The following is a 14,426-nucleotide window of genomic DNA, read 5'->3' on the forward strand; positions in this document are numbered from 1 at the left end:
CCATTTTCGATTCTGTTTAAGGATTCGATTCTTTATCGATTCTTTTTAAAAAAGGAGAACACTAAGGTTGATTAGCTTAGAACTTAGTTTTATATCTTCTCTTTGAACAAGATAGAAATTTAGGAGTAACATGGCCTTACAAACCCAACAGTGAGATCTTAAGAGATCCACAGCCTACGGCTCTTCAATGGGGTGTCACAGGGTCCCCAGGGAAAAAAATTGTAAATGTAAAACAATAAAATAAATATTCTTTTTTAGCAATAACAAAGTATAACATAAATTATTCTGTAGCAATTACACAAGAATATCCAGTGATGTCCCTGCCTACAATTAAACACATTCACTTACCGAAAATCGGGGGCATCTGCTGTGGCAAATGGGTGCAAGCCTTTTACCACAAACTTAGTCACTGCTCGGTGACATTCGTCTATCCTGGCCTGAAAGGAGACGCTACCGGTAGACTGCAGCGAGAACTGCCAGCATCTGAGCCAGCCAGACTCTGTCTGTCTCATCATGGTCACCTAAACGCACAGTAATGGCAGGTTTTGTAATAAGGCAGATCGCGCTAACATAATATGCACTGTTTACTTTATTTACCTGCCGCATTAACGGGAGAGGACGTGCAAACGTTACCGCTGCTGCTGGGCTGAGATTCACGAGTCCGGAGCGGAATTAAAAACACGACATTCATTTAAGGTCATCGCGTGTTTTGTGAGCAAATGCTTTTGCATATTCGTAGTGTTTCCTCCCTTAAATGAAATATCTATTTTGCAAGTATTGCAAGTTGCCCTGTTGTCATCCGTTCTCGTAAAGTATAACCAAACTTTTGAGCGTTTGAGCCGCCATGTTTCCTGCCAGGTAAATGACGCTCCGCAACGTGGTGACGTCATTCGGGGCGACTGGAATCGATAAGGGAATCGTTTGCAAAAATGGCAAACGATTCCAAGGAATTGAAACAGTGGGAACCGGTTCTCAACAAGAACCGGGTTTCGATACCCATCCCTAATGATGATGATGATGATTATGAATCTATGTTTCAGTTATTCTTCTTTAGGCATTAGTTCGTAGGTTTTGTGTTCTCATGTTTATTGCAGGTTTAGTTCAGTGTCTAGTCTGTCTCTCAGTGTCGTGTCTGCGTCTTTGTTTAGTGGTTTCTTGTTTCCTGTTTTATTGTGAAAGTCTATGTCTTATGTCAGTGTGTGCAGCTTTGCTCCCCCTGTCTTGTTAGTCCAATCCCTCCCAGCTGTGTCTCCCTCCTGTGGCACATTCCCTGATTACCACCCTGTGTATATAAGCCCTGTGTTTTCCCGTGCTCTGTGTCGTACCATCAGATCATGCCTGTGTGTTTCCGGTTCTCAGTATTCATTATTCTGTTCATGTTTTGTGCTTTGCCAGCAATAAAGCTGTGGTTTTTTGTTGAAATTTGGCTTCACGATTCCTGCGTTTGGATCCTCACCTCCACCTGCTGCACACAGAGCCCTGACACTCCTCTCTAAAAACAACATGACAGTAGGGCTGTTCGATATAACGATATATATCGGATGACGATATAAAAACGTCTATCGTTTCCTATTACGCTATCGTTTGTTTCGTGGTGTCGTAAAATAAACTGTTTACAGCAATATTTTTGATGGTCACTGTAGCGGCTATATTAATTTCTTAGTTCTCTCTTTCTCTTATAGTTAATATAACCACACTACTGACGGACAAGCGCCTGTTTTTACTTGTTGTCGTTTGCAACAATGATGGTAAAACCATCGCGTGGCTCCGCTGTCCGCTTGTTTGTTTTCCCATGTAAACCTTTCACAATAAAGCTCAAGATCCTGTTGAGACTTTTCAAAATAAAGAATCACGTGAAAGAGTATGCGGAGAGTTTACGGATGAGAAGCAAAAAAGAGCCGTCAGGTGCTAAAAAAATAAACCTTAGACTCAAACTTTGAAAGAAAATGGTGGCTGTTACAACATATGTCTAAAAATGTATAGTGTCATGCATCGGTTAAAACACTGGACTCCAGGTAAAGGATGCCCAGCTGGAAACACTTCACGCAAGTTGCCCGAGATTCACAGAATTTACATAAATGTTACATTTTTTTTGATTTATATCGTTGTCAGGACGATAAATGTCTTCTATCGGGATATGAGATTTTGGTCATATCGCACAGCCCTACATGACAGCATGTTTGCAGAGCTGCAAACCTGGGCCATGTCCTTTGGACAGACAAGACCAAAGTGAAGATGTTTGTCCATAATTCACAGCAGCTGTTAGTACAGCGATGGAAACATGATGATTTCTGCAGCTTGCAGTCACTGAGTCAACCAATGACAGGGTCATTTAAGACTATACTAGTGACACGCAGTCTCAGGCTGAAGCAGTGACAGGCTACTGTAGGATTTTTACATAAAAACTTCCTACTGCTGTCCTCATGTCTCACAGCTCCTACAGTTGTCCTCTATTCCTTTGTCTTGGCATTTCTTGCTCTTGTGTTCCACTTTGTCCACAGCAGTTTCACTCTGTGCTGCATTCTTTACCCAAACTTGGCCCGTCACATCATTTTTCCTCCTGAATTGCTGCAGTACTCTGTGCTAGGTGTTAGGTTCATTGGTGCTTCTAAAGTGCCCATGAGTGTAAATGGTTGTCTGTCTCTGTGCATTGGTCCAGACTGGGTATATCCAGGGTGTGTATTGGATAACCAGAAGTGGGTGGATGGAAATTCACATTACCAGTACATGTGTAAATGTTGATGTTTTCATGTCTGGACTCAGAAGGAACACAAGAAAATCAGTTAGAAAACTAACAGTTTGTTGGATGCTGGACGTCGGGCCCCCAGAGGTCAAAGAAAAGATGTAAAAGGAGCTGCAGGACAGTTTCACAGAAACATTTCATCACTCCAGGGTCAAACTCCAAGGTGCACTTAAAAAGCAAAGCCTAGTAGACAAATGAAAGAAAGATCAAATGAGGTGTTTAGTTGGATGTGATTGGACAGCAGACAGGAAGTGTTTGAGGGCCACTCATGGTGACAAAGCATCTGCCCGCCTCCTGATTTCTTTTGTTTTACATGCTTGTCACACGTAACACAATTAAATATGATATTTCACCAGATATATGATCTGCACAACATTACTTTGGCCTCCAGTAACACTGTGAAGAAAATTGGAGTCATTTCTAGACTGGACTACTGTAATTCATTATTGTCAAGATGTCTCTGAAATACCTTCATCTGATCAGCTGCAGTGGGACTCCTGATTTCTCCTGTATTGGCTTCCTGTTAAATCCAGAATTCAAAATCCTGCTCCTCACATACAAGGTCTTAAATAATCAGGCCCCATCTTATCTTAATGACCTTGTAGTACCATATCACCCTATTAGAGCACTTCGCTCTCACACTGCAGGCTTACTTGTTGTTCCTAGAGTATTTAAAAGTAGAATGGGAGGCAGAGCCTTCAGTTTTCAGGCCCCTCTTCTGTGGAACCAGCTTCCAGTTTGGATTTGGGAGGGTTACATTGAAATATTTCTTAGCTATGTTGGAATAGGTCATTAGGGCTTTCCATGAGTGTTTCTTCTTCGCTCACCTTTTTCATGTGTTTATACACCACTCTACATTTCATCATGCTGTTGAGATTATATAAATATAAATAAAACTGAACTGAATTCAGCTGAATTCGTTAAAACATGAAACAAATGGTAAAAGGCCTGTATTTGTATAGCGCTTTACTTAGTCCCTAAGGACCCCAAAGCGCTTTACACTACATTCAGTCATTCACACACTGGTGATGGTAAGCTACATTGTAGCCACAGCCACCCTGGGGCGCACTGACAGAGGCGAGGCTGCCGGACACTGGCGCCACCGGGCCCTCTGACCACCACCAGTAGGCAACGGGTGAAGTGTCTTGCCCAAGGACACAACGACCGAGACTGTCAGAGCCGGGGCTCAAACCCGCAACCTTCCGATTACAAGACGATCTGCCAACTCTTGAGCCATGATCGCCAACAAACACCTAAGCTGAGGCAAGTGAGGCCTGGTGTTTGTTCCTTTCGTGAGTAATTATGGTAGGTCAGCATTTAAAACTAGTGTGCTGTATTTACTCTACTCATATTTGTCTGACATTAAGATTTGTTTGGTGATGGGAAACATTTAAGTGGAACAGATAACTGTTTATTCTGGTGAGAACAGGAATGAACGTCAGTAGAAGCAAGACAGGATAGGTGTGTGGGTGAGAGGGAGTGAAGGTGGTTTAAATACCTCAGGTCAACCATCCACAGCAACAGATAGAGAGTGAACAGCAAACAGAGAGTGCAGGCAGGTGGAGTGGGTGGAGGGTGTATTTGTAGTGAACCCTACTATGATGGATGGTTTAGCAGAGGTGGTAAAAGTACACCATTCTGTACTTAAGACAGACTAATTTGCTTGATGAGGGACAGTTCGGTCCACACTCCACACCAGTTGGTGGCGCTAATGCACCATTTCGCTGTTTGCAACCTCCAATAAATGCCTAGAAGAAGAAGAAGTGACGCAGTGATATCACGGACCAGGAAGAGCAGGGTATTTACTACAGGACGAGAAGCTTTACCAACCTATGTGTTCGTTTCAGACAGCTTCATAAGTAAGTATGGGCTGGTTTCTTTTCCACGGTAAACGCCAGCCTCAGTGACGCCATGTTGTTTCTTTGTCTTGTTCATGATAATCACACCGTGTTACCGGAAACAACCGACAGCTGACAGATTAGTGTCCCGAAGCTAGGAAGCTAGGAGCCGAGCCCGCCCAGCAGCCTGTAACACCCGGGAGATAAGCAGAAAAAGCCCAATGAACTCGGTGGTTTGGTGATTTAGGAACACACCAAATTAATAAGAGCTTAAGTTCCCAAATATGGCTGCGTGCCGGCTGGCACACGCCCAGATAAACTAGCTAACTCATTAGCAAGCTAACAGCTGTTGTTCCGACTAAGTGCCGTTATTTTCAGTTCCGGTCTGCCGTCAATAACTGTACCCGGACTTTGAGACATGCAACTGTACAAACCCCAGAACCGCACGGAGGAGCTGTCATACAGTGAAACCGATTCGGTGCTGTCTGATCCCGCTCTGTTTCTCTGCAGCCAAAGCTTAAGGTCCAAGGCTCCATCTCAAACATGTCCTATGCAGAGAGCCGCTCGGTCCCACGGGATTTCGGCACCTTGATACAGACATGCAGCTCCAACATCCAGAAGATCACACAGAACAGTAAGTGCTTCACTTCCTTTGAAACGGCAGTGTGACGTGGCTGTACTCTGTAACGGAGAAAGGGGCCCATATAAGAACATGGGTGTTTCTGAGGTGGGGGGTGTTTAACTGTAGTAGTAAAAAGCAGAGAGTTTTCCAGCTGTGTGTCCGTGTACACACAGCTCGAGACTTTTTAAATGCCAACTTGTTTTTAGACCAAAAATCTTCTTGTTCTTACAGCTCACATGTTTGTTACAGTTGTTTTTTTGGTTTACTGTGGTGGCTTTCACTTCAGCTTTTTCCACAATACTGTGCAGTAGCAGAAGTTTCTATTAGTGTTCTGTGTGTAACACTGTTAGGACATCCAAACTATAACATGACACAATATTTATGTTGTGAGAAAGAATGACACAAAAGCTGGATTTGTGTTGAGTTTTAAAGGAGCTTGTTTACCTCTTGCGGCCTTGCACACTTTATTCTCTCATCCAGCTTCATTCGGGCCTCTCCTAGAGCACAAGTGTTCGAGGCTTGGCTCTTTTTCTTTATTACCACTGTGTAAACAGATTATAACTTAATTGAAACAGTGGCACCTTCCTCGACACTTCCTGTTGCCTTTGACGAGGTGTGGACTGAGTCATATGTGAAAGCTGCAGCAGGATTTTCATTGAAAATCCCAGGAATACATGTTCATGCCCACAATGTCCTACTGCATGTTGATTGTAATATTTTTGGGAAAGATTTACAAAAGTATTGCATTGATTAAATTGTATGACCTGATCTACCCACAAAGTCTGCACACAAGCAAAAAACGAACAATTTCTCAAATTAAGTCGTGTCCTTTATTTGCCTGTGAGAGGCTTTAAGCGGTGACCCGGCCAGGAAACAAATACAAACAAAGAGTCACCCAAATACACCCGAAAAACAAGCGATTGAACACAACAGCCAGATCACCACTGGGTACTTTTCTCTTCCTTATATTATTGCTTATGTATATGTTCTGAAATCCCTCAGCTTCTGTTTCAGGTCAGACTGATGATGATGATGGCTCATAGCAAACACACATGTCTGACACAAATGTGAACATTAAGAAGCAGCATCAAGCTGTGATGACTACAGATGATATCATCTCTGTATAACTACCAGGAACAAAGTGCAGCTTCTTTCTTGTGTCATTTGTATATTTTTCTTCCAAAACTGAGCGCTATCATTGTGTTCCCATGACAGCGGCTCAGATAAAGACCATGGTGAACCAGCTGGGGACCAGACAGGACACCAGTGAACTGCAGGATCGGCTGTATGTACCGATATCATCTCCTTTGCTAAACAAACACACTTTCAGTCACCTTCATTTTCTCAGCGCTGCCACGCTGTAGCGACTCTGTTAAACTGTCCCATATGAAATGTGTTTGTGTAATTATTAGAAGGTCTTATGGTCAAGATGACCTGCTGTTTGAACTGTTGGTATTCACAGGCAGCAGACACAACACTACACCAACCAACTGGCAAAAGAAACCAACAAACACCTGAAAGAGCTGGGATCAATCCCTCTGCCCTCATCGCCTTCAGAGCAAGTAAGTCCTCGTTTACATGTCCTAATGAAACTAGCACTGTACTGATACTTCTATAGCTTGCAGTCACAGCACTACAACATGCCTCATTCACCCATCCAAAGTTCACACTCATTCATAGGTTCCCACTGCTCCTCCTCCTGAGCTACAGCCACCTAACAGTGGATGATGTCAAACTGTCAGATAAATATGCACAGTAAGTTTGAAAGTGTGACTTTGGAGCCTGTTCTTACAGCACAGGCTGAGTGATGCTGACAGATACACTTGGTTTAATTGGAATTTCAGTCAGCATACAGGGAAAAACTCCAATATTGTGGCTCAGGACACACACACACAGGACACAGTGTGTACAGTATGTCATCATTCGTTGACATTTCATGTGCGGTGATGTAAAAATGACTTTGAAACAACTGCAGAGTTTTTGAAATCTCAGTTCCAGTAATTTGATCATTTTGATGTTGTGCACACAACAAACTTCAGTTTGTTGGCTTAACAAATGGCACAAGTACAGCTGACATATTTTTGCTTTCAAAATCAGGATATTTTACTGCTTATATTTCCAGTCTTCTACCGTCTCTCCAAAGCTTTGCAATAAAAACTGCTGTGCTGCACGTGGTGCTTCAGATATCTGCTTTATCATCTGTTTATTCTGCTAGTAGTTTGTTTGAATTGTGAAATTAATTTCCTGATAAATTTTAGCTTTAAATGAAAGTCAGTAAAGTCACCTCAGAGTCCTCAGAGAGAGTTTACAGTCACAGCAAAACTAAAATATTTCCTGAAACCAGGAATGTTTGTCATTATGCATTTTGAGAATTTTCGGCCTATTTCCAATCTACCATTCCTTTCAAAAATTCTTGAGAAAATAGTCGCCACACAACTCCACTCACATTTAACTAATAATAATCTGTATGAACAGTTTCAGTCTGGTTTTCGCCCCTCCCATAGCACTGAAACAGCACTTATAAAAATAACCAATGATCTTCTTATAGCAGCTGACTCCGGTTTACTTTCCATCCTTATTCTCCTCGATCTGAGCGCTGCTTTCGACACTATTTCTCACTCCATTCTTCTCAGTAGGCTAGCCTCCATCGGTCTCTCTCATACTCCATTAGCCTGGTTTAAATCGTACCTGTCTGATCGCACTCAGTTCATTCAACTCGCTGGTCTTCGTTTCTTCCTCTGTGAAAAGTTAGAGTACTGTCGAGGATGACACCCAATCTTTCAATTCACACATTAATAATGTCACTCGGTCTGCATATTTTCAATTGTGCAACATTAATCGTCTCTGTCCTTTTCTCACACCATATGCCGCTGCCATTCTTGTCCACAGCCTCGTTACTTCTTGGATTGATTATTGTAATTCACTTCTTTTTGGTCTTACTCAAAAATCCATCCACAAGCTCCAACGCGTCCAGAACTCTGCTGCCCGTATCATCACCAGGACCCCTTCTATCCACCACATCACTCCTGTCCTGCAGCAGCTTCATTGGCTCCCGCTCAAATATCGTATCAATTTCAAAATACTCTTGTACACATTTAAGGCTATTCATCATCTCTCTCCTCCATATCTCTCTGATCTGGTTCGGATCACCGCCCCATCTCAGTGTCTTAGATCCTCTTCTTCCCTTTCTCTCTCTGTCCCCTCCCCCCGTCTTGCCACCATGGGGAGCAGGACTTTCAGCTGCTCCTCGACTCTGGAATTCCCTTCCTCCTGATTTAAGAAATATCTCTTCCTTCTCTCTCTTTAAGTCCCAACTCAAAACTCACTTGTTCAAAATAGCTTATCCCACATAACCTCTCCACTCTGCTGTTTTAAATTTGTTTTATGTCTTATGCTTTTATTATTGTGTAAACTGCTTGCTTTTATATTGCTTTTTATTCTGCTGTGTACAGTGACCTTGAGTGTTCTGAAAGGCGCTTTCAAATAAAATGTATTATTATTATTATGTATTATTGTTATCGTGATAATGTCTTTCTAACTGGGTTCTTACCCTCTGTGTGCCTCGGCTCCGCTGTGTCCAGAGACAACAAAAAATCCAGAGGGACCGGCTGATGAATGATTTCTCAGCTGCTCTCAATAACTTCCAAGCAGTCCAGAGGCGCGCGGCCGAGAAGGAGAAGGAGTCGGTGGCCCGAGCGAGAGCTGGGTCTCGCCTGTCGGTAAGTGTGACACAGAGCCGTCATTTTAAATTTCAGTTATCATCAGAATAAATACCCGCTACCTCGATTTACAAACATGTGACCTGATGGTTCTGGAGGTGTTGCAGTGGATGTTGCATCCACTTTTATGAATCCTCAAAATCATATGAATGCTGTAACAGACTGTAGACTGTCTGAGAACAAGTGAATCCAGCCACACTGCAAGTACTTTGTCTGAAATATCACAAACGTGGCCTTACAGACAACTCTGCAAATATGGAAACACGGTGCATGCAGTGGGAATAATGGGTCAGTTGCAACTGTGGCTGATATTTTTCCATGCATTCATATTTAGCCTTAGTTTGTAGCTGTAGCTCCACTGCTTTGCTGAACTTTGTTATTCATCACACCACAAAGGATATTAGAGCTGCCTTACCACAAGCTGGTGACTGACAGGATGTCCAGACAGAACGGCATGCTGGGATGTTGCAACATTTGGATGGCATGGTCAGAACTTTGGTTCAGGCTCCTCCAAGAGCTACCTCGTCAGGCCAGGACTCTGCAGTCTATTCACACCTACAGGCCAGTGGACACTCTTTCAATGATGAGGATGTACACATCCTGGACAGGGAGGAATGCTGGTTTGAGCGCGGAGTCAAGGAGGCCATTTACGTGAAAAGGGAAAGACCATCTCTGAATCGAGGAGGGGGCCTAAGGGTACATCTGTCACCATCTTACAATGCTGTGATTGCAGCCATTCCCCAACTCTCTGTGAATGGGACTCATGGCCATTGATCAGTGGTCTTTGATCAGTGGTTGTTGATCAATGGTCATGAGAATTTGGATATTAATGATTAAGGAACTGCTCTCTCAGTCCATTGTTCCTTCAGTGGTGCTGGTTTCAGTCATTATGCAAATGTACTGTTTATAAGGTTGGAAACCTGCAGTCAGCTGAGACTGAAGAAGTCACCTGATGATGATGATGATGATGAAACGTTTCTCCCACTGAAAACTTCCAGAATCAAACTTTTGGGTTTGGCTGCAGAGTGTAAATGACTAATAAAAAAACTTGATATAAGGAAAAATGAGAGTGATCAATATAATAAATTATGATTGAAGGAGTCGGGAACCACTGACCTTCCAAAAACTACCAGAGAATGAGTTGAAATGACTTGAAAAACGGCATAAAAAGTATCCTCTACATCAGATGTTTCTCTGCTAGCCTAAAGTTTGTCTCTACATTCAGACTTTTGATCCGTTTATCTTCAAACAAAAGAGGAAAAAAACAACCCTGGCATTGACGGTGCTGAATTTTTCCTTCTCTTTTAGGCTGACGACAGCTCTCGGGATGAGAAGCTTGTGTCCTTTGATAAGTAAGTGACCTCTGTTTGTTTATGGTTGACATTTGTTGCAAGTGTGTCATGAAGACCTGCAGTGTCACTTAAAAATAAAGACCATTTGGAGTCTGCCTGAAGATGGAGGAGAAAGAATAAATATATCCAATTCTAATCTTTACACACATTTTTCAGCTGTTCACGTGATTTCTGAAATGTTGTTATGTTATGTGAAGCCAAGATGAGTGGGGTCAGATGACCACCCAGACGGAGGAAGTGGCCATCACAGACGAGGACCTGGAACTCATCAAGGAGAGAGAAACCAACATCAGACAGCTGGAGGTGATCCTCGGCTCGCTCTTTCTATAATCAACATCCAGCACGCTGCCGTCAGCGCTCAGCTAATATCTGTGTCTTTACAGTCTGATATCATGGATGTAAACCAGATCTTCAAGGACCTGGCTGTGATGATTCATGACCAGGGAGAGATGATTGGTAAGTAGTAACAGGAATGTTGTTATTCCCATCACTTAGTCTGTGGAGTAACCATTAATTAGTTCCTATATCAATAATCTATCCGTCCTCCTTAAAAACTGACACTCACTCACTTTTTAGCTCAACCCAGAATGGTCAGCCTGCAGCTCTGTCTCTCTGACCAACATACACAAAACATTCACAGCACTTCCACATTGTGTCACAGCCTCATTCCAAACGCAGTTTCCACCTCAAATCTTTACACACAATAACCCATAAAGTAAATTCCGCTTGAAAATCTTCCACATGTATTAAAACCAAAAAACCAAAGTCGTAGCGTGCACATAAGTATCCTCGGCCTCTGTTCAGGACGATGTTGAAGCACCTCACTGGGACCCTCCCCAGATCTGCGCCTTGATACAAACCTGCGGTCTGCAGACCTTCCCTGGGCGTTTTGGCTTGGTCTGCGATCTGACATGCGCTGTCAGCAATAGGACAGTAGACACAGAGGGGTGTGTCTCTTCAAGTCATGTCCAATCAACCGAGTCTACCACCGGTGGACTCGAGTCAAATCAGCAGAAGCAGGATCCACCTGAGCTCAAATCTCAATGTATAAATGTTAGATTTTTGTTTCCCTTCACAGTTTGGAGTAACCAGTTAACCAAACTAAAATCTTGTCTTTGCAGGCAGCACATGTCCAGAGCAGCTTGCTGTTAGCTCCCAGCTGACCGTGGTGTATTTGTTTTTGTCTTCCTGCAGATAGCATCGAGGCCAACGTGGAGAATGCTGAAGTTCACGTAGAACGAGGAACAGAGCAGCTGCAGAGAGCTGCTTACTATCAGGTGTGTGTGTGTCGGTCACCACTCTGTGGTGTCATTCAGCGCAGACCCTCACCATAACCCTGCTGTCCCGTCTTTATCGCAGCAAAAGTCCCGGAAGAAGATCTGCATCCTGGTTATGGTCTGCGCCATCGTGCTCGTCATACTCTCCATCATCATCTGGTGGGCGTCCAAATGAGCCGATGTCAAGCAACCAATGTAATCGTTTCAGTCCCCTCCCACCTGCTTGGAATCAAAAGAAGAGTAAGAAAAGGCTCATCCCTGCACCAAGATCAGTGGAGCACGTCTACAAAGGGCTTGTCAATGTGGAAATTGTAGTTATCTGAAATAATCAAGCCTTTGTGTTCCTTTAAAAACTGTAAGAGGTGATTTAGGAGAACGAGGACTGGGTTGGTGCAGGGGAGCAATTCAAGACTTGAGATTCCTAAATTAGCGTCACTGATACATTTCTTCTTATTAACTGCACTAACACTAGCTCTCACTGTTTTGCAAATGTAAAAAATATTGTTGGAAATTATTTTAAAGACATGCACACAAGCTCGTCTGGGTAACTGAAGATATTTAGGGTTTTTGTTGTTGTCCATAAACATGTTGTGGCCCTTTCTGATGTCTAGTGTATGGAGAACTGTATCCTGCTGTGGTTCCTTGTCTTCACAGGCACAACATACTGGTAATGCCAGCGATGGTTAAATCGTACATGTTGTAAAAGCAAAGTTGAAAATATTAGAAGTTGAATTCAACTCTGCAAATAGTTAAAACATTAAGAATCGTAAATAATCACTCCTTCAGATCAAGTGTTTTAAGTTGATTTCTATGAACCCTGACAGTATGATAATAAATGTCTTAAACATTTGCTGTTCTGTGGTATGTTTTCCTCCTCTGTGATTGTACACATCAGCTTTACTTGATTGACAGTTTTTGGAAAAGGAAAGTTGCTCTTTAGTTAGTGAAGGAAATCATTTCGACTGTGAGTCTGGTTACTCTGTCAGCATGTCTAAATGTGTTTGGCATCATCACTGAAAACTGATAAATGGGTCTAGAAATGCAAGACTTCAGGTGATCATTTGAATCCTTTCATTTCCTCAAGTTCTCCAAATCATCTGCACGCTGCTCTTAGAGTGAATCGAAGACTGCTGGGTCCCTGGTAGCTAAATTTGACTGCACAATCTGGCCGGAGCTTTTCTGAGTTTGCATGTTCTCCCAGTGTTTGCGTGGGTTTTTTCCAGGTACTCCAGCTTCCTCCCACAGTCCAAAAACATGCAGTTAATGGGGTTAAGTTAATTGGTCATTGTAAATTGCCGATTGGTGTGAATATGGGTGTTGTTTGCCTGTGTGTGGTAGCCTGGCATCAGCCTGGTGACCTGTCCAGAGTGTACCCGACCTCTTGCCCAATGACAGCTGGGATAGGCTTCAGCTTGAAGGCCTGTGGTACATAGCTGATTATTAGAGATTGAAGCATTAATTAATGGCAGGACTTCTTTGAGCAGTTTTGTAGGAATGGGGTCTAAAAGACATGTTGATGGTTTGGAGGAAGTAATTATTGAAGTTAACTCAGAAAGATCAATTGGAGAAAAAGAGTCTAAATGAATATCAATGGTACTGAAAGTAGCTTGAGTTTGAGAATTATACCACGGAGTTAAATACTTCTGATCTGAGGCCTTAGTTTTCACAGGAGCTGCAGTATCCACAGTCATACGTAGTCAGGAGGCAAAGTTATTAACAAGATAATCGACCTCTGTTGGCGTAGTGTTCAGGTAGCTGCTCTATGTTGGTACAGGGCATTGAAGATGATAACAATCTTCAATGTTAAAATCAGCCACAGTAATGATTTTATCTGAGCTGAGCACTAGATCAGATAAAAAGTCTGAGAAATCAGACAGAAACTTTGTAAGGCCCAGGTGGGCGATAGATGATCACAAATAAGGCTACATTCACACTGCAGGGGAAAGCGCATCAAATCCGACTTTTCTGACCCTGTGCGACCCATATCCGATCATGGTACGACAGTGTGAACGGCACAAATCCGATATTTTCAAATCCGATCTGGGTCACTTTCGTATGTGGTCCTGAATCCGATACATATCCGATGTCTCAGAAAGCAACTGCTGTTTGAATGGTCATGTCACATTAAATCGGTCTTTTACGTCACTGACACGAGACAGACGCCGATTATCAGCGTTGGAGAAGACATGGTGAACGCTTCCTGGCCATCCAGTGAAACTGTTGGGAAGACAACGTTGGAGAAACGTGAACATTTTATTTGTACTGTATAATCTGCAGATTCTGACAGAAATCTGCAACTATCCTTTGAAGCACCGCTCCTCTAAAACAGCAATAAGGATCATTATTAGGCCATATGTAAATAACACAATAACTTTATAACTTAAAGCAAAACTGGGAAACGTAAAGTCCAAAACAAGTCTTTATATTAAGGCCATCAGTCAAACAATCCTGTTTGCTCTGGGTCTAAACAGAGCGCGTTGTGTGTGACGTCTTCTTTTGCGCATGCGGGCCGCTCTGAGGGTTCACACTAGAGCGCGTTTGCTGTCGCATTTTATTTGTAGTGTGAAGCAGACAAAACAATCAGATTTGATCAAAAAATCGGAATTGAGCATTACGACCTGCAGTGTGAACATAGCCTAAGACTGTTTTTTGAGTTTTACAGTTAGGAATATGGCTCTCTGTCTACAATGTGCTGTCTCTCAAGACAGTCAAAACCCTTTAACTGGAACTTCATCAGTCAGGCTAAAATCAAAAGTACTGATATCATCAGGACATTTTCACACTGAGCCAACACCTCTCTGTTACAGAGCTGAGAATGCCTTTGTCTCAGATATCTAGAATAAATATCTACATTTAACCTACAATGACAAAACCA

General features: G+C 42.7%; 1 protein-coding gene across 1 annotated transcript; it reads left to right on the forward strand.

Moving 5' to 3' along the window:
• Positions 1-4,484: 4,484 nt before the first annotated feature.
• On the forward strand, positions 4,485-12,397 carry stx12 (syntaxin 12). Its single transcript, XM_065471508.1, has 10 exons — positions 4,485-4,602; positions 5,092-5,215; positions 6,419-6,488; positions 6,666-6,765; positions 8,785-8,922; positions 10,231-10,274; positions 10,472-10,577; positions 10,658-10,730; positions 11,469-11,551; positions 11,634-12,397. Exons 2-10 carry the CDS (start codon positions 5,125-5,127, stop codon positions 11,724-11,726), a joined length of 798 nt encoding a protein of 265 aa, XP_065327580.1. The 5' UTR covers positions 4,485-4,602; positions 5,092-5,124; the 3' UTR covers positions 11,727-12,397.
• Positions 12,398-14,426: the final 2,029 nt, after the last annotated feature.

The sequence above is a fragment of the Pelmatolapia mariae genome, linkage group LG22, assembly GCF_036321145.2.
Source record: "Pelmatolapia mariae isolate MD_Pm_ZW linkage group LG22, Pm_UMD_F_2, whole genome shotgun sequence".
Lineage (NCBI taxonomy): Eukaryota > Metazoa > Chordata > Actinopteri > Cichliformes > Cichlidae > Pelmatolapia > Pelmatolapia mariae.

Coding starts and splice junctions, on each gene's coding strand:
- stx12 (XM_065471508.1), top strand. CDS start 5,125: ATGTCCTATGCAGAGAGCCGCTCGGTCCCACGGGATTTCGGCACCTTG. Junction 5,216..6,418: donor CCAGAAGATCACACAGAACA/GTAAGTGCTTCA, acceptor TTCCCATGACAG/CGGCTCAGATAAAGACCATG. Junction 10,578..10,657: donor CCAACATCAGACAGCTGGAG/GTGATCCTCGGC, acceptor GTGTCTTTACAG/TCTGATATCATGGATGTAAA.